A 24,422-nucleotide genomic window follows, 5' to 3' on the forward strand; every position below is an offset into this window, starting at 1 on the left:
AAGGAAAATATTTTCCTTAAAAACAAGGAAAATTAGGCATATTTTCAAAAGTTGAAAAATGTTTTCCATGGAAAAAAATAGTAATCAAACACTCAAGTAGGAATTTGGGTGAAATTTTGATATTTTTCATGGAAAATAAATGTAATCAAACATATCCTTAGTGTGGAATTATAAATTGTTAATAAGGGTATTTTGGTCTAAATTCTTCCAAAATAGATATTTTTACAATGGTGAACATTTTTGCAAATGACTAGAGAAAATGGACATCCTGTGAAATTTCCTCAAAAAAAAATTGCTTACCACATTCTACACTTCGTCTTCCTCGGTTATTTCAACTAGTTCTTTTCTAATTATCCAACAAGAATAACAATTATTTTCTCTAGATCTTGATGGAAAATCCCTAGTACCTACCTGCATTCACCTTGTCATGTGATGTTACAGCTCTATAAGTAGGAAAATATGTAGGCACTTTGAGGGGTCCGGCTCCAATGTAACACTTTAACTTTTCTGGATAAATTCCTCTCCTTTCATTCATAAACAGTAGCAATAATTAAAAACTCCATATGCTAACCGAATCTACTTACACAGACTCAATAACAACGGACTACTAACTAACCCCATGACTGAAGAAACTGAATAAACGTGACCTATGTAAGTAAGTATAGGGAAGCCATTTGGAGTAACCAACTGAAACGTGACCCATGTAAATACAATCTGGAAACAAACAAACAGAACTTAAAAATGGACTGGACTTAAATGCATGGACTGAGCTTAATAAGTAGCCCAAAGGCCCACTACTCGACCCGGCTATCTTCAACGCACATAACAAATCCCTCTCCATCAAAAGACCTTGCCCTCAAGGTCAGGGAAACGGCGTATGAGCTCGTCGCGATCTACCCAACAATTCCCCTGTTCTTCTTCCAATTTTGTTTCAGGGTGAATGATTGCTAAGTTCCTTTCCTCTCTAAGTTCAATATTCTCTTCCTCCTCTATACCTTCCAACAGAAAAATTTTAGGCTTACTACACCTGTGACCAATGTGAAAATTTTCATCACAATAGTAGCATAGCCCTTTCTCCCTTCTTTCTTACATTTGAGCTGGGGTTATTCTTTTAGTGGGAAGGTTTTGTTTTCCATTTGGGTTGAAGGTATTTGGGTAGGTCTTATTTTCTGGTTTGGCTTGTGGGAGTGGTAGTCTTGGTAGGGGAATGAGAGCAGGTGTCTTCGTAATGGATGGGGTGTTTGGTAGTGTTAATTGGTAGGACTTACTCGAGACACCCGTATACCTCCTTATCACTTCTTCCTCCTGCAATTTTGCTAAACCAAAGGCAGCTGAAATTGTTTTAGGCTTGAACATGGAAACCATAATTTTTAGTTCATCCTTTAAGCCACTAATAAAAGTTGAGATCCTGAATTCTTCTGTGAGTCCCTTTATCTTGTTAGATAACACTTCAAATTCAGTTTGATATTCTTCCACAGTAGATGTTTGCCTTAATTTAGTAAAAGTCCCAATCGGGTCCTCATATGCCGAGGGCCCAAACCTCACTTTAAAGGCTGAAACAAATTCATCCCATCCACCAACAGGGCCGGAATCCTTCAACCAGCTAAACAAGATAAAGCCTTCCCTTCCATATGGAAGAAGGCAATATCTAATTTTTGTTCATCAGGAGTGTTAAAATACCCAAAAAATTGTTCTGCTTTAAGGATCCAATCCATAGGTTCCGAACCATCAAATTTGGGAAAATCAAGCCTAAGAGTTCTTGCTTGTATCCCCCCATTTCCTTCAAACAACGAGTTAGGAATAAGCTGACCTTGAGTATTGGATAACATTCTCCTCCATTTCCTTCATTGTGGCTATTTTTGTGGACTGCTAATTGCTGATAACTGGTTGCCAAATTGCTGAGTTGCTGCAACATGGCTTCTAGCATTAGTTTTTGTTTATTTTGTTCCTCACGCAGGTGAACGGTCTCTTCCTTAAGCATGGAAATAGCATCAGACATGTGAGCTTGGCGTGTACCCTCAGCCATGGCGCAGGAACGCGGCTCTGATACCACTGTTACAACTCTGTAAGTAGGAAAATATGTAGGCACTTCGAGGGGCCTGGCCTCCAATGTAAGACTTTAACTTTTTTGGATAAATTCCTCCCCTTTCATTTATAAACAGTAGCAATATTTAAAGACTCCATATGCTAACCAAATCTACTTACACGGACTCGATAACAATTGACTACTAACTAACCTCATGACTGAAGAAACTGAATAAACGTGACCCATGTAAATACAGGGAAGCCATTTGGAGTAACCAACTAGAACGTGGCCCATGTAAATACAATATGGAACCAAACAAACAGGACTTAAAAATGGACTGGACTTAAATGCATGGACTGAGCTTAATAACCGGCCCAAAGGCCCACTACTCGACCCGGCTATCTTCAACGCACATAACATGTGAAATCATTTTCGAGTTTTTGGAGTTTTTCTGGTTTTGTTCCCTAAGAAAATGATGGAATTGGTTGGTTGGTTGGTTGATTAAGACGATTGTGTAAAGAAATTGATGAGGGGATTTCGTAGAAGTACGAGGATTTTTATCCTCTGTTTGCTTGGTGTTTCTGTGTTCGTTCCCATTCTTTTACTGTCTCATAGGCTGAAACTTATTAGCTCGGATTGTAAGTTTTAATTCTGATGTTTGTGATTTGATTTTTAGTTTAATAATTGCTTTAAATCTGATTGGGTTATTTCTTTGATGCAACCTCGAAGGAATTTGTTGAAGATTTATCGATTATTGTATTAATCTCATTCTTCAGTACTATTTACATTACTCAGTTAATTACTTTACATTGAATGTTCTCTTTTCTCTATGGTAGATTTCTTCTATATTTTTCGTGATACTCATTTTCTTTTAAATCTGTGTATTGTATAATTTGGCAATAGAAAAATTTTGAAGCTGGGATTTTTCTCTTGTACAGAACCACAGAAAAGAAGCTCAAACACTTAGTGCAATAGAGCAGGTTATTAAATAGTTAGATCATTTTTCTGAAAAGATGGGATAGATTATTATTACTTTGATTCTTATATTTGGAGAATTGTGCAATATCTAATTTAGGATGAAGGTGACGATTTGAAAGAACCAATCTGGGTGGTGTACAAAGAAGAAGGCTTCAAATCTGCAGTTAGCTTTAGTTCTAGGGAGGACAATAGAATTGTTGAATATGGAAATGCAGCAGATGATGTTAATTTGTTGGCAAAACATGGTGGGCTTCAAAATCACATTTTACTCCCTTGCTTATTTAATTTGAGTTTATTTTTTTCTTCTCTCTCTCTCTAATGGTTTGGCTCTTGCTTCAAGTTCAGCAAACAATAATGGAGCAATGGAAGATGACCGCAGAAGTCTGCAGGAGGATAAGTTGCCGATGTCTGTGGAAAAGGTATGATATTCCTATGGATCTAAGTTGCTACTATTTTAAATATCGATAAGTTTACATTTCTTCTCATCTTTTTGTTACATACTGCCATGCAAACGAAAGCAAGCAATGTCACTGGCTAATCTGCAACAAGGAATATTTCTGGAATTTTTCTCTAACAGCTTATTTTGCTTATTGTGAGTTTAAATATTTGATTTTGGTGAAGTACACTGTTTGCATTTTTCTAATTCAGTCGTATATGTGACTGCTGAAGTTATTACTTTGAAAGACAGTTCTGTATGAATTATTTGGGTCCTGAAAAAATTCTAACATGCTTCTCTTTTCCCTGTCGTTGTGAGTTGAAAATGAGAGAGTTGAGAACACGAATTTACTCAAGTATGTTCTGTCTTTTCTTGAAGTAAAACTCTCAGATGAAATCAGACATTCTAACTGGAAAGAAATAGAATATTATGGGCTTTAAATGGAGGTGATATCTGAAATTTTCTATTTAGAAAGAAGTAGAAATATTTCTTATATTTACATTTGCAAGAGTCCTCTGTTCTTCATTTGTTTCCAATTTTGTTTCACTCATTTTTACTCAATGGAACTTCTGGACTTCTACACTTTTTGGTTAGTGCTCCTATATAGAGTAACCATATCGAGGAGTTTGCACAATGAGCCGTATATTAAATAATGACGCAGAAACTATTTTTCTTCATTTTATATTAAGCTTCAATCTATTCTTGTTTTGTTGTCTATAGCTATTTATTTGGTGATTGTGCATGGAAACTCAAGCCACTTGTCCTTCACAAGTTTTATTTTTTTTGGTTCCATGGCAGAAAGACACACCAAAATGTGGTTCGAAGTTATCATGCTGGAAAGTCTACTTCACGTAAGGTAGATGAGATGGTGAAAGAAATGAAAGACCAAGTGATCAGGGCCAAAGTTTACTTAAATTTCTCGTCTGCAAATAGCAGCTCTCATATTGTAAAAGAGTTGAAGCTAAGAATAAAAGAAATTGAAAGAGCTATGACACAGTCCACCAGAGATTCTCGTGTGTCTAAGGGGTACAACTTTTTCTTTTCCTCCTAACTTCCTTATTTTCTGTATTTCTTTTATATGTTCTCTGTTGGAACTTGAAGATGAATTATGAGAGAACTTCATAGGGAATGTAATTGATCTTGGTTGAAGATCAAAATTTTCTAACTTAGAATGAGTAGTGTTTTAGGTACATCTATAGCAATGGTAGATTTTATCTGTGAACAAAGTTTTTACTCATGGACTTCAGTGTATGACTACATAGGATTTTTAACTTGTGTCCACGTGCAAAATTGCTTTTTTGAGAGAATGTGTGGTTAAAAATGAGTTTGCGGGTACATGATTTTCAAATAAGCTATGCCAAACAAACACTTAATTTTTGACTGACCGAAGGATCATTTTTCATTTAGAAAATTTTCAGTAATTGTGTATCATTTACTATGGGTTGTTTCGGATCAAGTTACCTAGAGCCTCATAGTTAAAATTATCTTTTCCTTTCTGCCTTCCTTCCTTCCTTCTATACGCGTGTCCTAGTAATGCTAGGCCATAATTGTTACTTGGCTCACTGGGTCTGCAAATTACTTCTGTATATAAAAACTCAGCTTATTGATGCTATTGACATACGTACCTTTTTTTCCTGCGTTTCCCTGGACGGGAATTCTATTATCCGATGATAAATATACACTGACCCAAGCATATCAAATACTTGTTTGCCTGTAGGCAATTGAACTGACTCGTAATAGTTACTAGTCATCAATACACATTATACATGTTCAAACATCATTGCTTTTCCATTATGATATAGTTATAGATCAAAGATACTGGCCAAAAGGATTCCTGAGCAGACTCCAAATTTAGGAATAAGGCTTGAGTTTGTTAAGGTTTTTGTATAATGTCAATTTCAGATTATAGTGGGGCTATCGATTTATTCTTTGGGAATTCAGTAAAGTTGCATATGATATATAAACCAGTGAAATTTCTCTGCAGAAAATGAAAGCTACGGAGTCCACTTTGTTAAAAGCCAGTCGTATTTACCCTGACTGCTCCAGCATGGTGGAAAAACTTTGTGCAATGACATATAATGCTGAAGAGCAGGTTCGAAAGCAGACAAAACAAGACACTTTTCTTAAAGAACTTGTTGGAAGAACTATACCAAAAGACTTGCATTGCCTCTTTATGAGATTGATTGCTGAATACTTTGCCATAGAGACCGAGAAACAGGAATTCCCTACCAAACACAAAGTACAGGATCCAGATCTTCATCACTTTGCTGTTTTCTCTGACAACATTTTGGCTTCTTCAGTTGTTGTGAACTCAACCACATCAACTGCTACAGTAAGTTACCATGTTTTTCCCCATTTAACAACTTTTTTTAGTTTTATATATGTGATTCAACAAGGGATACATGGTGCCAGAGAGACAAAAAAGTTCATGGGGATGGATGAACATTAGTTAAATGAATTCTGTTATGAGCCATTTTGATATTACTACTGAGTTATTTTGCCTTCAGGACAACCACAATTGTGTTCCATCGTGTTCTCAATTATCACATGCTTTAAAAGAGCAAAGAGGACTTATTTTAATCTGGAAGGCATATCTCATCATTGTAGATATAGTCTCGTATTAGTATGTTGTATAGGAAAAAGGTTAACGGAAATGCAACGCAGAAAGTGATATCTTCATGCTACTAAATCATTTTGATAGGATGAGAGATGACTAACGGTTTTTTCTTTCTCTCTATATTGGGGAGACTTCCTCACAGAAAGAAAAAAAATGAAATAAAGAAATCTCATCAATACTTTCTCTCTCTCTTTTTTGGTCTGGTTAACCTGCCTTATGCAATCTAACTGATGGGAAAGTGCATTTGCTTCGTAAGAGGAATTAAATTATGAATTTAATTGTTCATGTAATTTAATATCATGGTTTAGGCCTATTCTATCATTCTATCGTGCATAGTCTTTTGGAGGAAGAAAAGACTGTCGTCGGAAATGACATTTGGAGATGATTGAGGCGTGCTTATTTTAGGGAGAAAACGAATTTGCATTGATGTGTTATTCTTAATCATACTGATTGATTCTTTACTTTACAGGATCCAGAGAGAGTAGTATTTCATATAGTAACGGATTCCCTCAATCTCCCAGCAATGTCAATATGGTTCTTACTGAATCCTCCTGGAAAAGCTACAATCCATATTGAAAGCATAGACAATTTTGGATGGTTATCCATCAGATATAATGCAACTCTGCAGAAAGAAGGCTCTGTTGATCCAAGATATATTTCTGCACTCAACCATCTGTGTTCTTATTTGCCTGATGTTTTCCCCCTTCTGATAAAGATTGTGCTTCTCGACCATGATGTGGTGGTGCAAAGGGATCTGGCAGGACTTTGGAGCATTGACATGAGAGGCAAAGTAATTGGTGCTGTTGAGACTTGCAATGAAGGCTAGCTTTCATTCCGTCATATGGACATGTTTGCTAATTTCACAGACCCTATGGTAGCAGAGAGGTTTGATTCCACAGCATGCACATGGGCTTTTGGGATGAATGTGAGGAGACATGATTTAACTGGGGTCTATCATAAATACCTCCTTTTGATAAGGAATTATATCTTATCTAATTTTTATTGATTTAAGCTCGTGTGGTTAATTAAGCATTTACGTGTATGATTGTTTTATGTTACCTTGGAAAGATTTGACTTCAGATTCAGAAAGTTTACAGTATCTATTCTTATACTTAGGGTGCTTTGTACTGAGACATATTTCTCTGTTGGTGGTTCTTATGCATGCCTTTGTATTGACTTACCGCGATAGCATTTTCGTGCTTAAAGAATCGTATTGATTATTAACTTTGTTCCAAGTAGAAGTCATAGTTAAAGATGAATTTCTTTGATCCCCTTGAAAATTCAGTAATGGAAAATGTTAATTTTCATAGAATCAAGGTATTTTCTTCAAATTACCAGTCCCTCCAGTCAAAATTTGAATTCATTTTCTTGAATCTTTTTCGTGTTTTTGTGCTGATTATATCTGTCCATGTTCATCAACCTTAATCAGAATCTATTGAAGTGGTTAACCCTGGATTGCATTTCTTACTGTCTTAATGCTTACTTTTTCTTGGACCATGATGGGAAACGGGGGGCCATTGTGGAAAGAAGGTAGCTTGCCTATCCGTTGGATCACGTTCTACAAACATACATTACCTTTAGATAAGAGATGGCTTGCCCTCGGGTTGGGTTATGATTCAGGTACAAGTCTGGACGACATAGGGAAGGCAGCAGTGCTACATTTGAAACCATGGTTGGATATTGGACTTGAGAAGTACAAACGCTAGTGGAGGAAACATGTCAAGTACGACCACCCGTTCCTACAACAGTGCAATATCCACATGTAGTTAGATCCCCACACAAGAAGTTTCGAATCTGACACGGGTTCCTCACACGTTCTATCGATTCTTTTTCATTTTTTCACAATTTTTACTTGTAACTTTCAGCTCTCTTTTTTTCCTTTGCCATTTTTCAATATCCAGCCGTAAGTGTTTAGAAGCTGAGTTCAGTTTAGCAATAACAGAGGCCAAGGATTGGCCTGTCTTGTCTGCCAGTTCAATACCGGCACAATTTGTACATAATACTCATTTTTGAATTGCTAATATCAAATGCACGACTTCCAAGTTTCAGTCCAGCAGATGATCTGAATATTTGTTTCGAAACTTTTGATTATTCTGGTTGACACCGAGACCTAAGGGACCCATTTGAGAACAAATAGTTGTTTAAGGGAAAAAGATACTTGGCCCTGTCCAAACAGGACCCCAACTATTGGAATGGGCGCCCCTTGTTTTAGGGGTGAAATTACACGTGGCAAAACCTGGTTGTGTTCTTACAGATGAGAGGCTATCTATTCATCCAAGCCACGTGGATTCCCTGCACTCATTTTGATCAAATGATATTAATTTTTCTTTTCCTTTCCTCAAAACAAACTGATACTCCTTGCGTGGTGTTGCTGAGAGCGGATCATTTCATTCAATTCCCAGTCGAGTAAAATGGCCACCTTTTCTGCTGGCACTGCAACCTCATCTCTTGCACGTGCTGCCCTCATGCAAAAGGCATCCGTCGCAAGGCATTCATCCGTTCTTGGTGAGAATTCCTTCACAATCTTATTTTACAGTACATTAGCGCTTTCCAATCTAATGCAAACTCGTCCTATTGGCTCATTTGGTTAAGGTGGACTATAAGCCTTCTTTAAGTACTATGTACTAAAGTCCTAAATGTATTACACAAGCAATATAACTCCAAGGTAGCTATGTTTCAGAGATGATGTGCTTTAACATTGAAGCCTTCATTCCATTAGTCAATTTGTACAAAATATGATGTTTCTTGTATTATCATTTTAAAATTTGGTCACAGGGTTGCCATCAATGGCAAAGATGGGAAAAATGAGATGCTCCATGGAGGGAAAGCCTCAAGAGAGTGACTCAAATTTAGGCATGGGAGCATCTTTAATGGCAGCTGCCACCTGCGCCGTCACCATGTCCGGTCCGGCCATGGCTCTTGTGGATGAGCGAATGAGCGCGGAGGGAACTGGCCTCCCTTTTGGCTTGAGCAATAACCTACTTGGTTGGATCCTTTTGAGTGTGTTTGCGTTGATTTGGTCTCTTTATACTGTCTACACTTCCACTCTTGAAGAGGATGAGGATTCAGGGCTGTCCCTTTGACGATGAAGTTTTATAGTATTTTTTTGTAATACTATGTTGATTCTTGTCTAAACTTTTGAAATGCTGTTTTATTGTGCTTTTCTAGTTCTGCTTCTTGCAATTAGGGCCATCTTATGGTACAATTATTGTGCTATATTGTGCATTGCACGTGTTAGCTAGATATGCTTGGTTTAGATGCTGTTATGGGCATATCCTAGTAGCACCTTCTTTCTCTGTGCCACAACACAAGATTTATGTGCAGAGAATGCAAGCATTCAAGAAATTGAGTGAATCTCCTTTGACATTTTCAAGTGAACCTCTCAAATATTAGACTTTTTCCCCTATTATTTCCTTCAAGGCAAAATAACTATTGTGTGTACTTGATCTAGTAAAATATCGTATCAGGAAAATCAATTTTAATAAGCATCTTAATTACTATTTAATGGCTAATACAATTTGCCACAGCTCCTTCAAGAAGAGCTTTCATGGTAGACCAGTCTTCTGAAGTGGAAAGACTTAACGAGGTTGATTGTTGGAGAATATCCTTAACTAGTGGAGGAAGGAAAAAATAATTTAGCTGTCGTAACTTTTCAGTTCCTATTTGATTTCTAGCAATTTCTAGTACTATTTCACTTATAGACAGTCCCAATAATAGTCAGTAAGGAAATCGAGTTAAATACACATGTGGAATCGGCATGAGTTAACATATTTTGAATTACATTTTTCTATATTAGTCGATTTTTTTATTTTATTTTATTCCCCCCCCCCCCTCAAAAAAAAAAAATAAATAAATAAAATCAACCATTGTAGGTCAATTTAGGCGCAAAAAACTATTTTACATTTAAGATATGTACTCCTATATCGAAAGTATTAAATGCACATCGATCAATTTCTTTTTTCAATACGCTGCTTCAATAGCAAAAACTCTTCATTCTCTCTATAACAATGTTTCACTTAGTAGCAAGACACAACTACGAGACTCAATAAGATAGAATAGGCTGGATCAAGTTTTTCTACGGTAACACATGCATTAAAAATTGTGTGCCTTCGAAAGGAAACTGATAGAACTAAGTTCGTCATGGGAAATTTACTTATTTGCCCATCAGTTGGTAAGGGCAAAATTGGAAAGATATATATCATAAAATTATTAATCAATTGTTTCTTGCTGACATGAAAACATTGATGATGTAGATGTGGACCCCATGAAAATATGTTTTCAACCTCTTCACAATCGGCAATGGTATCGGTGGCGCCAATGCCTCTCGCATCGCCGCCGATTATGGTGCTTCTGTTGCTGTTTGCGAGCTTCCTTTCCATACCGTTTCCTCGGACCCTACTGAAGGTGTCGGTGGCAAGTATGCTTGCTCAACCTATAGTTTTCCTTTGTTTCTCTGTTCGAATTCTTCCAATTAATACTGTAGCATGCATGCATATGACAATTTTAGTGATCAATTATAGCTTGATTAGTTTATCGTTAGTTTTATTTTATCAAGCAGACTTCTTTATTTAAGTGTTGTAATGCATCTGTGAATAGAGTGACGGGCTTAGGTATTAATGTCCTGAACGAATTCTGTGAAGGTTTGTACTTCGCGAATGCGTGCCCAAGCAGCTCCTTTTATATGCATCCAAATATTCTCATGAATATAAGGACGGTAAGGGGCGAATTTAGGAGTTTGAATCAGCACGGGCGGCCGATAACCATTTATCGTTGGCCGCAATAAAATATTAAGAGTCCTTTTGATACCCATTTTTATTTTTGCAAAAAATGCATTTTGGATTAGTGATTTGATGGAGAATGTGTGACTAAAAGTAAAGAAAAAGTTTTTTTGAATTTACTTATAATATTATTTTATTGTAGAACATATGAATAAAAAGAAAAAAAAATGCAATTTAAAAAAATGGGAATCGAACAAGGTCTAAAGTATAAATATAACAATTATTTTGTTCAAATTGAACATATATAATTCTGTTATAAGAATCAACAGAATTCATCAAATGACATTATTGCCAAATTTTGTATAATACAAAGGAAAAGTGCGAATTCGAATCTTTAAAATTGTTTGCATTAAAATAGTTAAAACATAGCAAATATTATTTTGTTAAATTTAATTACACAATTCAAGAGGTATCATAACGGCTGAGTTTACAACAATCCTTACTTAGGATCACAGGATCGAATCCTCATTGTCCCTCTCACTATTGAATTTTTCTAAAAACTATAAAAACAAAATGATACATAATAAATTCATTGATAAAGGACTTGAACTTGAGACCTCAAGCATGTTTCAACCAACTCTCACCAACTTAGCCGCAACTAATGTTTGAAAAAAAATGTATTACCAGAAATATAAGATAAAAATTTAATTTATTGTTAACAAAAAAAAAAAATTTCTACCAACGAATCCAGCTAGGGCGCCACCACCTAGATCCACCACTGAGGAGAGTTGTGGTTTTGGATGGAATCATGTAGAAAAGCCTAAAAATGATCGGAGCACTTTGAATGCTAATAAGAATGCTGAACTGAAGCGTCTTAGCGGTATTTACAAGAACATTCTGAAAGATGCTGGAGTCACACTGATTGAAGGACGTGGAAAGGTTGGATGAAAGTTGATATTCGATATAAGAAGGGTTACATGGTTATATTTTTCCACAAGCCATAGATTTATACTGATATAAGTTCGTGATGAATCTAATGATGCATTTCCGTACTTTATATGCAGATTGTGGATCCGCACACTGTTTATGTGGATGGAAAACGTTACACAGCAAAGAACGTTCTTATTTCAATCGATGGATGTGTTGGTTAATGAACTTTAATCATCACAATAGGAAATTAATTTTCCTTTGAAGTTTAAAATCATGTAAATAAGGATTTAATTGACCTTGAGATCATTAGATTATTAAATTCTCACATATATAGAAAGGGGAGGAGATAACCTTTTTGAAGGAGCTATTAGTGGCCTAGTCAATTGCCTTCCTCCCTTAGATCTTCTCCCTTGTTCTCCACTAGGTGTTATTCTTTTTTGGGGAATGTGAAAAGTGGCTAACCCTAAAATCACCCCCAAAATATGCCAATAATGTGCATATTTATAATGACTTATTAGGGTTTGGAAATTGCACAAATTTCTTTAGACTTTATTGTAGTAGGTCAATTAAGTCACACACCTTTTATTGGAGCCAAGAGAGGGACTCAATTGGACTCACATGACCCAAGCTCCAATAGATTCTTTCAATTGGGTCAACTCTTGACCAATTGAGATACATCTATTAATCCCGACTTATTCTACCAAAAAATCGAGATTGCACTCTCGAGTCGAGTGATAGTTATAGAAGCAAATTATGATCCAATAACAATATCCTCTGATTATCGTTCCACAAGTCAACCCCCATTTGACCGTCAATATGTTGAAACTGACAAAATGACCGTTTTGCCCTTCAACATGCATTACCCTCTAAGTCTCATTTTCATACGGCAAATTCGTTGTAATCAAATCACAATGTAAAGTCCAACGATCTCATCGTCGACCTACTGAGCTCAGATTCAATTTGCCTAGAAAAATACCTTAGAATGACGATCGTCTCATCTCAATGATTAATGGATTCCAATATTGTAAGTATATGATCTCTAATTGTTTCGGCTCGATTCTCAAAGCACCGAGATCAATCTTTTATTTAAAACTTCACTCATTGGTACCTCAAAAAATTTGAACTAGCAATCAAAGGTACATTACTCACTCATGAATTAGGTGACCTATTTGATAATCAAGTAGAGTTTCATTTCAAATGGTCACAAATGAGTCATCTACGCGGTCCCGTTCAATGTACATAGAAACACATTATTGTTCATATTTCAAGATCTAGACAAATCTTAATAAGAATAATACAATCTTATCAACATAAAGTGTCCAACTTTATGATCCGATTGTGAACGACATGATTTTGATCACATCATAAATTGTGTCTTACTATACCCGATCCATCGAGTATACAATTTGTGACGTCCTTTATGATCATGGAACCTTAAACAATCATTTCAAATTATAACACGCAAATAACGAACGTAAATTCATAATGTGATTTTACAGAACATTATTCAAAGAATGGGCATCAAACTAACAGGATGCCCCTCCATTCTCGATATTCCTGGAAGTGAATATGCAATAGATTCTGACGCTGCTTTAGATTTATCTCTGAAACCAAAGAAAATTGCCATAGTTGGGGGTGGATACAATGCAGTGGAGCTTTCTAGCACATTCAAGGGCTTGACAACCACCAGCGTCCATGTATTTATAAGGCACAAAAAGGCGTTGTGGGGCTTTGATGAAGAAGTAGGAAGCACACAAAAAACACTTCATCTAACTTGCACAAAATATAACTTAAGTTTCCTTTATAGATGAAATGGTTCACATTTATCATGCAGATCAGGGAGTTTGTTGGAGAACAGATGTCATTCAGGGGAATTGAATTCCACACAGAAGAGTCACCTAGGGCTATTCTTAAATCATCAGATGGTTCACTATCTTTAGAAACTAATAAAGGAATAGTTGATGGTTTTTCTCAAGTTGTGTTTATAATAGGACGTCAACCTAATACAAAGGTTAGAATTTTCCTTTTGTCATTAGCACATTGTTTGCAAAAATTTCCAAATTGCTCATTGGTACAGTTTCTTCATTTTAGGTGGAACACTGGCGCTCATGTTCTAGTGGATAACAGTTCTAAGTTGTTAATCCATTCTTATCTATGACAGGATTTAGGTTTGGAGACTGTTGGAGTTAAATTGACTAAAACTAGAGCCATAGAAGGATTCCCCCCCCCCCCCCCCCCGGCGCCCCTTTTCCCTTAATTCTACCTCCAGCTCCACCTAATAGGATAATAGAAAGGGGGGCTTATATATATGCACATTTTTTCAGCTTGTCCATGTTATGTTCATTTATTAATTTTCAGGTTGACGAATACTCTCGGACTTCTGTTCCGTCAATTTGGGCTATTGGAGATGTTACCTGTTGACCCAAAAATGTTGTCAATAAATATTGGACCCATCCGTGCACACATGAGCCTAATCCAACACGCTAAGACACGTAGACATTCTCAAATGAACAGATCAAGGACGTGGGAGCGACTCAAAAGCGTGGGACAAGAACGTTTTGAATCCGATGAGATGTTTACATGACGATTGTACAATAATAACCAATCAATCTTTGTAGAATGCGAATATGAATTCGTATAGTATCGTATTACAAGACATTAAACAGATCGTTGTATAAAGTGTGTTAAGAGAGCAAATAATGTATAATCTTAGTTCTTATATTGAATCTTTCATTATCCTTGTGAGAGATGCACTGGTCCTCGATTGGGAGTACACGTAGCCTCATATCGTAAGTTTACATGTCAAATTATAGATATTGACTTCCTAGTCTGCTACACATTTATTAATCGACGGCTCCACCTACTTTGACAAAACAAGACGCTTGCACTCTATGATGGGTGTCACATCAATCAATCAAGAATGATCATTGTATAAGACCGGATCTCTGGGGAGGAGTACTGCTTAGGGCCTTAGGACCTCGGCCAAACTGATCACCTCGATCTATTCACTTCAGCGTTAGCATTTGGGCCACGTCATGGGTGTTGTTTAAATATTCTGGTCGACTTCTGCTGGCCTAGGAGCCTCGGCCAGTGTTGTTTAAATATTCTGGTCGACTTCTGCTGGCCTAGGAGCCTCGGCCAGGATGCCACGTGATTTGGCATAAGTGGGCCATGGGCCCCAATGAGTTGGCCAATTTTGCAGGCAATAAGGGAATATAGTGATGTTGCTAGCTGTCAATCTTCATTGAGGTTAAAATGTTTCATCAAATGAACAGCATCTGACAAGGTTTTATTTCGTGCTGAGATTTCCAGGGATTGCTGTCGCAGTTAAAGCTGGCCTCCGAAAAGCAGATTTGGACTCCACTGTGGGTATCCACCCTACGGCAGCAGAGGAGTTTGTCACCATGAGGACACCAGCACGCAAGGTTCGTAGTGCTCCATCCGAGGTATGTCCTTATTTCGAATCTTTCTCAATAAAACATGATTATCTGGGCATAGGATTACCTTCGTAGTTTAAAATTTTTGAACTTTTCACATAGCTTTATCGAACTCTTTAAAAGAATAAACATGTAAGTTGCGTCAAAAGATAAAGAATGAGCAATGATCTGACGTCACTTTATCCCCTTGTTGACTAGTTAATCTTATTTGATTCCAACCCCAGTGATCATAATGTTCCATTTTAGTCGTATGCAAATTTGCTTAAATTGACCTTTCACTTATAATTTCAGGCAAAGGAATATTCTCAGAGCAAAGTAGCTGTTGGAGTTTGATGTTGATGATGAAACAGTCAACTTGTCTACTTGATGTAAATGATTATGATGCAATGTAAATATATATGTTAAATAAAGCCCAAAAAATTTCTTAATTATATTTGTTATTAATATTTGCTTGAGTGAATGATGTTCCAATGCGTCCAAGATTGGCCCTGAGATTTTGGGGGGCCTTAAACCAATTTCAAATATAAGACTATATATATATATATAAGAAAATAAAATTGGGGCCCTCATTGTAGTGGGACCTTAGGCGATCGCCTGCCCTGCCTATAGTCAAGGTCGGCACTGAATGCATCAACTTTTTTGGGTGGATGTTTGGTTTGATCAGTACCAACTTGATGATACTCAGATTTAATTTAATGCAATTTTTAGGTCATTACCTTGATTGCTAGGTTTTGATAGAAACTCTTTAACCAATGCCATGTTTAGTGTGCTAAATTGGACATCAATGATTATGATTGAATTAAGAAAAAGAAGACGATGCTGATAATTTTAGTCAGGTTTTCAAGGTTATAATTTTCTGCAAAGGTGTATGATAATTATGCTTGTTTTCTACTACTTTGTCTTCATGATTTGGATGATAAACCGGTTTCAATATGCGTCGAACACCACAATGACTATGATCGTGTCATTAAGAGAGAGAATGGATGAAATTTGTCTTTTGTATGAACTTTTATTCTCAGGCCTCAGCTATTTTGTTAGGTGTGCAGTATTTAAATAGTATTGAACATAATAGACAAGCATATTACATTATTCTGTCCAATCATATTCCGTTTCATGTACCAAACATTAGTCGGAATATTGATTGATTAGATAGATGATATATACCTAAATGTTATTGTTTGAAAGCCCGAGTTGCTTGGAGTGATGATGTAGATCGCTTGGTAGACAATCGTCTAGACAACGTTCCTCCTGCACTAAACGTCCTTCTTTATTTCTAACCATTCCTTTGTTACGATATTGCCTCCATTTTGGGGGGGTTTCATATTCATCTTCCAGAAAGTCACTGTCCTTATTTACCAAGGCATAATCCCTTCCATTTGCAAGAACAAACCTCTCCCCTCTTCCATGGTATCTACATTTCGAAACTAAGAGTCAATCAAATATTTAAAGAATCAATTTAAGAGCTTTTAACTATCTTGAATGGTTATCATATTGGATATGTCCACATGAGCATTTTGTGTTGTCATTCCATTATGGATTACTAACCAAAGATAATACGTGCACTTGATAGAAACTTCGTGAATGTGCCTTGACAGCAACAAACCCATTACAAAGTAGAAGTGATAGATGAGAATCAATTTTTAATCTTTGTAGGTAACAAATCATCTTTTCTTGAAATGACTAATCTTATTTATTTATTTACAGTGTTAATAATTTTTAGAAGAGCCCATTATTTACAAGACTTTTTGGGTCCAATCCTACTCAGAGATTACGTAGACATCATAAATTATTGAAAAAATAACATGATCATTCTTGCATAGTTTTGTCTGTGAGTGAGATAACCGAGTCAAAATGTGCTCTTATGCTGTAACTAGTGTTTGTTTACATGCATACACACACATTAAATGTCAAATCTAAGAATAGAATTTGAGAAAAGATAAAAAAAATGACTAACCCATCGAGTAAATGCAGGTGAGCTTCCAAATTGTGAGCAGAAGCTAGATCAGCATCATGTTTCAAAAATGGAGAATTCTTGTGATCCAATGCAAGTTCTACTCCCACGTGCGAGTAGCTCCAAGGAAGTTGCTCAGCCATTTTCAAAAACATAGGATGAATCTTTTCATTAAAAATTAATCCAGGAGACTTGGGTACTATATCATGAATATTCACCACTCTCAATGCTTTTAGTCCTAACAAATCTAACCTTTCTTTGAATCTCAAATTCCCAACTCTTGGACCTCCAAATGAGAACACACAAATCGGGACAGCCCTTGTGTCGTTCCTTATATTTGTGCCCGTTTCGAGGATGTCATATCCACTAAGTATTGCCAATGCACCGCCTAGACTGTGGCCTGTGATAGTTATGCTCAACTCTTCTTCTGGGTATATTTCGATTAACTTGTTTAATGTTGTTATGATTTGCTCTCTGACTGAAAGCTTGCAGTACTTACAGTTCTCGTCTTTGTCGGTGTAGAGATCGAGAAACCCTGATTCAACTCGAACCGTAGGATCGGGGCTCGGAATTTTGTCGGATGAAATAGGTCTTAGAAAGTCCATCATGTCTGCCACCCACTCGAGGCGTGTCACTGTGCCTCTCCACGAGATGGTTATGTCACGTCGTCCTAGTTTTTTCGACATCTCATCATTAGACACAGCGATGTATCCAATCCAATTCGCGTTCTTGCTCCACACCTTAGGCCATCTTGATTTCTTGAAGAAATTGGGCAAGTTGATGTTAGACGTGGCATAAAGATATCGAATCATGTCATAACCGATGCTTGGCATGCCTAATCTATCGAAGAATTCGGGCCTAGTAAATCGACAGCTTCCACAATACTTCGAGTAAGGATCAAAATCAAATGCATCATAACAAGCTTGAGCCATTTCTCCGTACCTGATTAGCTCATTTCTCAATAATGGATCCATTGGATCGATCAAGCCTGCCCAATCGTCCTCCCCGTGTATTTCACGCCAGCATCGGCCTATTTCCCTCTCTGTGGTCGCCTTCCTTTTCTTCAATTCCTTTTCCTTCTCGACCCCAATGACTGTAGATGACAATGAGTCGTTAGCTTTCGACATGGCTCGAGCCGGTCCATACCTTTTTATGACTAGTTGATCCCATCTCTCCGGGCCTCTGTACTGTAATCTTTGGCTGAAAACTGATAGAGGAGAGTGGCTTTCAGGCTGGAAGCCATGGTGGTGTGGTTTTGTGCAGGTAAGAGCCGTGTTTGATTTCTTGAAGAAATTGGGCAAGTTGATGTTAGACGTGGCATAAAGATATCGAATCATGTCATAACCGATGCTTGGCATGCCTAATCTATCGAAGAATTCGGGCCTAGTAAATCGACAGCTTCCACAATACTTCGAGTAAGGATCAAAATCAAATGCATCATAACAAGCTTGAGCCATTTCTCCGTACCTGATTAGCTCATTTCTCAATAATGGATCCATTGGATCGATCAAGCCTGCCCAATCGTCCTCCCCGTGTATTTCACGCCAGCATCGGCCTATTTCCCTCTCTGTGGTCGCCTTCCTTTTCTTCAATTCCTTTTCCTTCTCGACCCCAATGACTGTAGATGACAATGAGTCGTTAGCTTTCGACATGGCTCGAGCCGGTCCATACCTTTTTATGACTAGTTGATCCCATCTCTCCGGGCCTCTGTACTGTAATCTTTGGCTGAAAACTGATAGAGGAGAGTGGTTTTCAGGCTGGAAGCCATGGTGGTGTGGTTTTGTGCAGGTAAGAGCCGTGTTTGAAAGAGAGATTGCCATTGATAAAAATGAAACAAGATGGTGAAGGTACAAATGGGAGAGATGGGACTTGGTTTATATTATAAGCATTTGCCCATCTCTCGAAGACTTCATGGCATATAATAAAATGCAAACAATTTGTGCATGTTTCACACGAATAGCCGCCACCCCAAGACAAACTACCCTCGTTAACATGTTGTTAGGGAAAAATTGTAACGTTGGTCACGAACTATCATATCAGAGTAAGTTTATTTTCGGCCTTTAAAAGAGAGCACTTTCGTACTCATCTTCTACACTATTGTTGTGGATGGTTTATCTCGATCACCACCCCCACCTCCAAAAAAACATTTAAAATGTCCAATCTAAATCGATTACAAGCATAATGCCTCTGATATTTGTAATACAAGAAAAAATTCTCAAACCGTTTTGGGACTAGCTCAGTGAATTTTATGAGTATTTTATGTCTATTTTCTATGTAGATTTCTAAATAAATCCTTAAGAAAGGAAATTTTGACGGATTGTGGATGATAAATAGTTGGTTGAGACTACTTGTGCTACTATAATTTTATTTAAATGTTAAGGACAAACTTACTATTTGGAATATAAATTGGGGACACACAGTTCAATTTCCCTACGGGTTGCGTGAAAGGTTGTAAAATAATCTGTCACCATGATACCCAAAAATAAAATAATTTGATAGTTGCAAGGCACCAGTCTGTCATAAGATATTGTTAGATACTTCATATTTCACATTTGAATATTGATTATTAATAAAGACATGATAAACGTAGTCTTTCTTTATTAATTCCTTCGTTTCCTGCGCTAGGATGATTTAGATATAGTTAATTATATAATTAAGTGATAAGTATATTTTTGTTGGATACTTCATATTTCATACTTGGAGATTGGTTAATAAAGACATAATAAGTTAATAAAGACATAATAAACGTAGTCTTTCTTCAGTAATTCCTTTGTTTCTCGAGCTATGATAGTTTATCAATTTTATTAGATATAATTAATTATATAACTAAGTGATAAGTATAGTTTCTATATTTATTCGGGGTCATAAATGATGATATTTTGTTATTATTTGAATAAATTAGTACCTGATTTATTGTTTATTGCTTTTATTAGAAAATACTCATGTTTGGACGAAAATTGGAAGAAATAACGAAAAATAGATAAAAATGGTGAAAATTCAAATTTTGAGGACTAAAGTGCAAATCCTCAAAATTTGTGACGGGCTTCAAATCAATAATTGAAGATTGCTAGGATTAATTGGATACAATAAGAAGTCAAAACAGAATGAAATATAATTAAATTATCTTTACAAATCAATTTCCAACCGAAAAAAGCATATTTTAGATTTTCAACCAGAGTTTGAGACCCATTTTTGAAATAATAAATATTAGAATTAGAAATATTTTGCCCTTTTTTGAGCCTCATTCTTTTGAAAAAATATATTTTTCAACAGTATTTTGATATCATTTCAACCACACATTTTTCAATAAAATAATATTACACGTAAATCCAAAATTTTTCCTTATTTTTTAACCACACATTTCTCATCAATACACTATTCAAAAATTCATTCTATCCCAAAAAATGGGGCTCAAACAAGGTCTTTATCTCTAGGAGAATTGTGATTCTTCGAGTTAGTTTTTTAACACACTTTGAATCAATTCAATCAGATATTGGGAGAAAAAGTTATGACCAAAATACTGAAAGTTGCGTATAGACAAAATTATGCACACGCGAATGCAATTTTCCTAACTTGGTTGAGACTGTTTTGGAAGACAATTTAAACATGAATCTTAGCTTAATTACATCATATATAAATACAAGACATGGACAACCATTGAAGGAACTCTTTCTCACATCTTAAATTAGATCCATATCATAAAATAATTCAAGAACGAGGGGCAATTTCAATATAAGTTAGAGATGAAGACAAATCTATCAAAAGTTTGAATCAAAACATCAAGGACTCGAAGAATCAAATCTTAGGTTGATAATCAAGAACATGAATTACATCGTGACATCTCTTTCTTATATTTCTAAATTATGGGTAATGTTCTTCCATTCTTCTTGTTGTTTTATTATTAGAAACATATTTAGCTATATTTCATTTGTGTTGGATAGATGATGAACCTTATTAGTTGTTAAATTCAATTCTTGACTCATTAATTTAGTGACTTCTTGGGTTTTTATTATTATTTATACATTCATATTGTGTTATTTAATTATTTAGCTACCAAGTGAATAAGTTGTTGCTTATTTGTAGTTTTATGAGGCTCACAACAGGTAGAGCATTGCATATTTAACACACTAATAATAGATATTATGAATAATAGTTATGGCGCGTGCAATCTTGTGAGATAAACCGTGCAAATTAATGCATGTTTTTCATATGAATTTGGACAAGAAATATGACTAGATTGTGTGAAACATATGTTTAATATGTCTTGGAAAAATAAAATTGAATAAAATCGGATTAATGGTTGTCATTAACATTAGAAAATAATACTACTTTTTATAAGTCGAGAATTAGAAATAGTGCTACTATGGATTGTGGATGATAAATTGTTGATTGAGACTACTTGTGCTACTATAATTTTATTTAAATGTTAAGGACAAACTTGCTATTTGGAATATAAATTGGGGAACAACAGTTCAAATTCCCTACGGGTGGCTAGAAAGCTTGTAAAATAATCTATCACCGTGATGTCCAAAATAAAATAATTCAATAGTTGCAAGGCACAAGTTTGTCATAAGATGTTGGATACTTCATATTTCGCACTTGAATATTGACTAATAAAGACATAATAAACGTAGTCTTTCTTTATTAATTCCTTTGTTTCTTGAGCTAGGATGATTTATCAATATTACTAGATATAGTTAATTATATAATTAATAATAAGTATATTTTTGTTGGACACGTCATAGTTCATACTTGGATATTGATTAATAAAGACATAATAAACGTAGTCTTTCTTTAGTCATTCCTTTGTTTTCTCGAGCTATGATGGTTTATCAACTTTGTTAGATATAACTAGTTATATAATTAAGTGATAAGTATAGTTTCTACACTTATTCGGGATCATAAAAGATGATATTTTTTTATTATTTGGGCAGATTAGTGCCTAATTTATTATTAATTTCTTTTATTAGAAAAACTCATGTGTTGGACAAAAAATTGGAAGAAATAACAGAAAATAGATAAAAATGGCAAAATTCAAATTTCGGGGACGAAAGTGCAAATGCTCAAAATTTGAGACGGACTTCAAATCGATAATTGAATATTTCTAGGATTAATTGGATGTAATAAAGAGTTAAAAAAAGAAATATAATCAAATTATCTTTATAAATCAATTTCCAACCGAAAAAAGCACATTCTAGATTTTCAATCAGAGTTTGAGACTCATTTTTGGAATAGCAAACATTTGAATTGGAAATATTCTATTTGTAGGAGAATTGTGATCATTTGAGTTAGTTTTCCAACTCACTTTAAATCACTTCAATCGAATATTGAGAGAGAACTATGACCAAAATATTGAAAGTTACGCAGAGACAAAAACCATGCGCACGCAAAGGCAAAATTCCTCACTTGATTGAAATTCTTTTAGAAGGCAATTCAGACAAGAATCTTAACCTAATTTCATCATACATAAATACAAGAGATGGACAGTCATTAAAGGAACTCTTTTTCACATCTCAAATTAGATCCATATCATAAAATAATTAAAGAATGAGGGGCAATTTCAATATAAGTTGGAGATGGAAACAAATCCAGTAATAGTTTGAATCAAAACATCAAGGACTTGAAGAATCAAATCTTGGATTGATAATCAAGAACTAGTTATATTTATAAATTACAGGTGATGTATTTTCAATTTTCTTGTTATTTGATTATTAGAAACATGATTAGTTATATTTCATTTGTATTTGATGGATGATGATCCTTATTAGTTGTTAAATTCAATTCATGATTCAGCAATTTAGTAATTTCTTGAATTTTTTTATTATTTATACATCCATGTTGTGTTATTTAATTACTTAGCTACCAATTAGATAACTTGTTGGTTATTTATAGCGTTGGAAGGTTCACAACAAGTAGAACGCTGCATATATAACACACTAATAATAGATATTATGAACAATAGTTTTGGCGTGTGCAATTTTGTGGGATAAATCATGCAAATTAATATATCTTTTTCGTATGAATTTGGACCAAAAATAGGACCAAATTGTGTAAATATTAATATATCTTGAAAAAGAATGTTGAATAAAATCAGGTTAATGATTGTCATTAACATTTTATAACATTACTTTTTATACATCAATAATTAGAAATAGCACTAATATGGAGATTCAGAAATCCAATATAATCATTCGTTCCATAATTTGATAAAACAACTTTTTATTGCTTTCTTAGTTAGAATTAGTATAAACAACAAATTCATTCTCTTTTGTGATACGATACATTGAATTTGATTGCAACTAGCAAACTGAAATTAAACGTTATTCATTCTCTTTTGTTCGAACATAGAACTAATAAATTAATGTGCATAAGATAAATTTCAAAACAAGACTAACATTATTAACATTAAGGTTTTGTTTTCAGATTGATTTTAGAATCCAATTTCAAAATGTCAAGCAATCAAAAGTTAGACATTTGGTAATTTTAAGAATAACTAGTAATTAAGAACCTGTTTGACAACTATTATTTTAAAACTATTTTTTCTATGCATTTATTTTCAACAACACATTCACACAATAAAATATTTTGCACATAAATACATAACTTTTTTCTTATTCATCTCTTTTAATTAAGTTTATTGTGCTTCATTACGAAATTCAAATATTAATTTAATTTTAATAACGAAACACACAAAAATTTTGAATTTTTTCAAATGGTGAAAATAGCTTAAAATTCTACAAAATATATCAATATTAAATTTAACTATTATGTAATTGAATAATCATTTCTCGTGAAATCGACAATTCAAATTCGTTTGTCCGCTTAATTACTTTTACGCGACTTGTGCGATTGCACTACAGATTCTTTAATGAACATAAGTTGAAGTCATTTTTATAAGTTTAGTGGCTAAAATTCGACCACCTTAAAGTTCAGTGAGCAATTGAAAATGTAACCATTTGTTATCGGGGTGACAGGGTGCCACATTTATATTCCTTTAACCATGTTACTAATTTCGTTAAAGAATTGAAAAGGATGTTAAGGTAGTTAGCAACGTTCAATGTTATGATAAGATTAATGGCCAAAATTAGATATTTTAAACTTCAATGAACGATTGAAGACATACACATAAGTTCGATGACCATTGAGACAATTAACTCAAATTAAGATGTAATCACCCAATGATCAAACTCAACTATAATGAGTTACCTATTGAAAAAATCGAAGTACAATTCTTTGATGAGTAATGCTCTTTGCAGTCGTTGACTACCATAATTGCCGTACGTGGCATATATGAAGTAACTTCTACGCCTTTTCACATGAATCGGATTT

The 24,422-nt window shown here is 35.1% G+C and overlaps 2 protein-coding genes and 2 pseudogenes across 3 annotated transcripts; 3 read left to right on the plus strand and 1 right to left on the minus strand.

Annotated features, from left to right (window-relative positions):
* The first annotated feature begins 826 nt into the window (after positions 1 to 826).
* LOC111375548 lies at positions 827 to 8,105 on the plus strand (annotated as a pseudogene).
* A 204-nt stretch (positions 8,106 to 8,309) lies between these two features.
* On the plus strand, positions 8,310 to 9,430 carry LOC111375547 (photosystem II reaction center W protein, chloroplastic-like). Its single transcript, XM_022998386.1, has 2 exons — positions 8,310 to 8,562; positions 8,833 to 9,430. The coding sequence occupies exons 1-2, from the start codon at positions 8,469 to 8,471 to the stop codon at positions 9,138 to 9,140; spliced, it is 402 nt and encodes a 133-aa protein (XP_022854154.1). The 5' UTR covers positions 8,310 to 8,468; the 3' UTR covers positions 9,141 to 9,430.
* Positions 9,143 to 14,323, plus strand: LOC111375556 (annotated as a pseudogene).
* Positions 14,324 to 16,122: 1,799 nt separating this feature from the next.
* Positions 16,123 to 18,981, minus strand: LOC111375550 (phospholipase A1-Igamma2, chloroplastic-like). Of its 2 annotated transcripts, none has more exons than XM_022998387.1 (3): positions 18,419 to 18,981; positions 17,097 to 17,893; positions 16,123 to 16,553 (listed from the first exon to the last, which is right to left on the minus strand). In XM_022998387.1, the coding sequence occupies exons 1-3, from the start codon at positions 18,911 to 18,913 to the stop codon at positions 16,307 to 16,309; spliced, it is 1,539 nt and encodes a 512-aa protein (XP_022854155.1). In that variant the 5' UTR covers positions 18,914 to 18,981; the 3' UTR covers positions 16,123 to 16,306. The 2 variants fall into 2 exon arrangements, with proteins under 2 accessions (XP_022854155.1, XP_022854156.1); XM_022998388.1 differs by having other exon boundaries at positions 17,097 to 17,849; positions 18,375 to 18,981.
* Positions 18,982 to 24,422: the final 5,441 nt, after the last annotated feature.

Source organism: Olea europaea, unplaced genomic scaffold, assembly GCF_002742605.1.
Source record: "Olea europaea var. sylvestris unplaced genomic scaffold, O_europaea_v1 scaffold1388, whole genome shotgun sequence".
Taxonomy (NCBI): Eukaryota; Viridiplantae; Streptophyta; class Magnoliopsida; order Lamiales; family Oleaceae; genus Olea; species Olea europaea.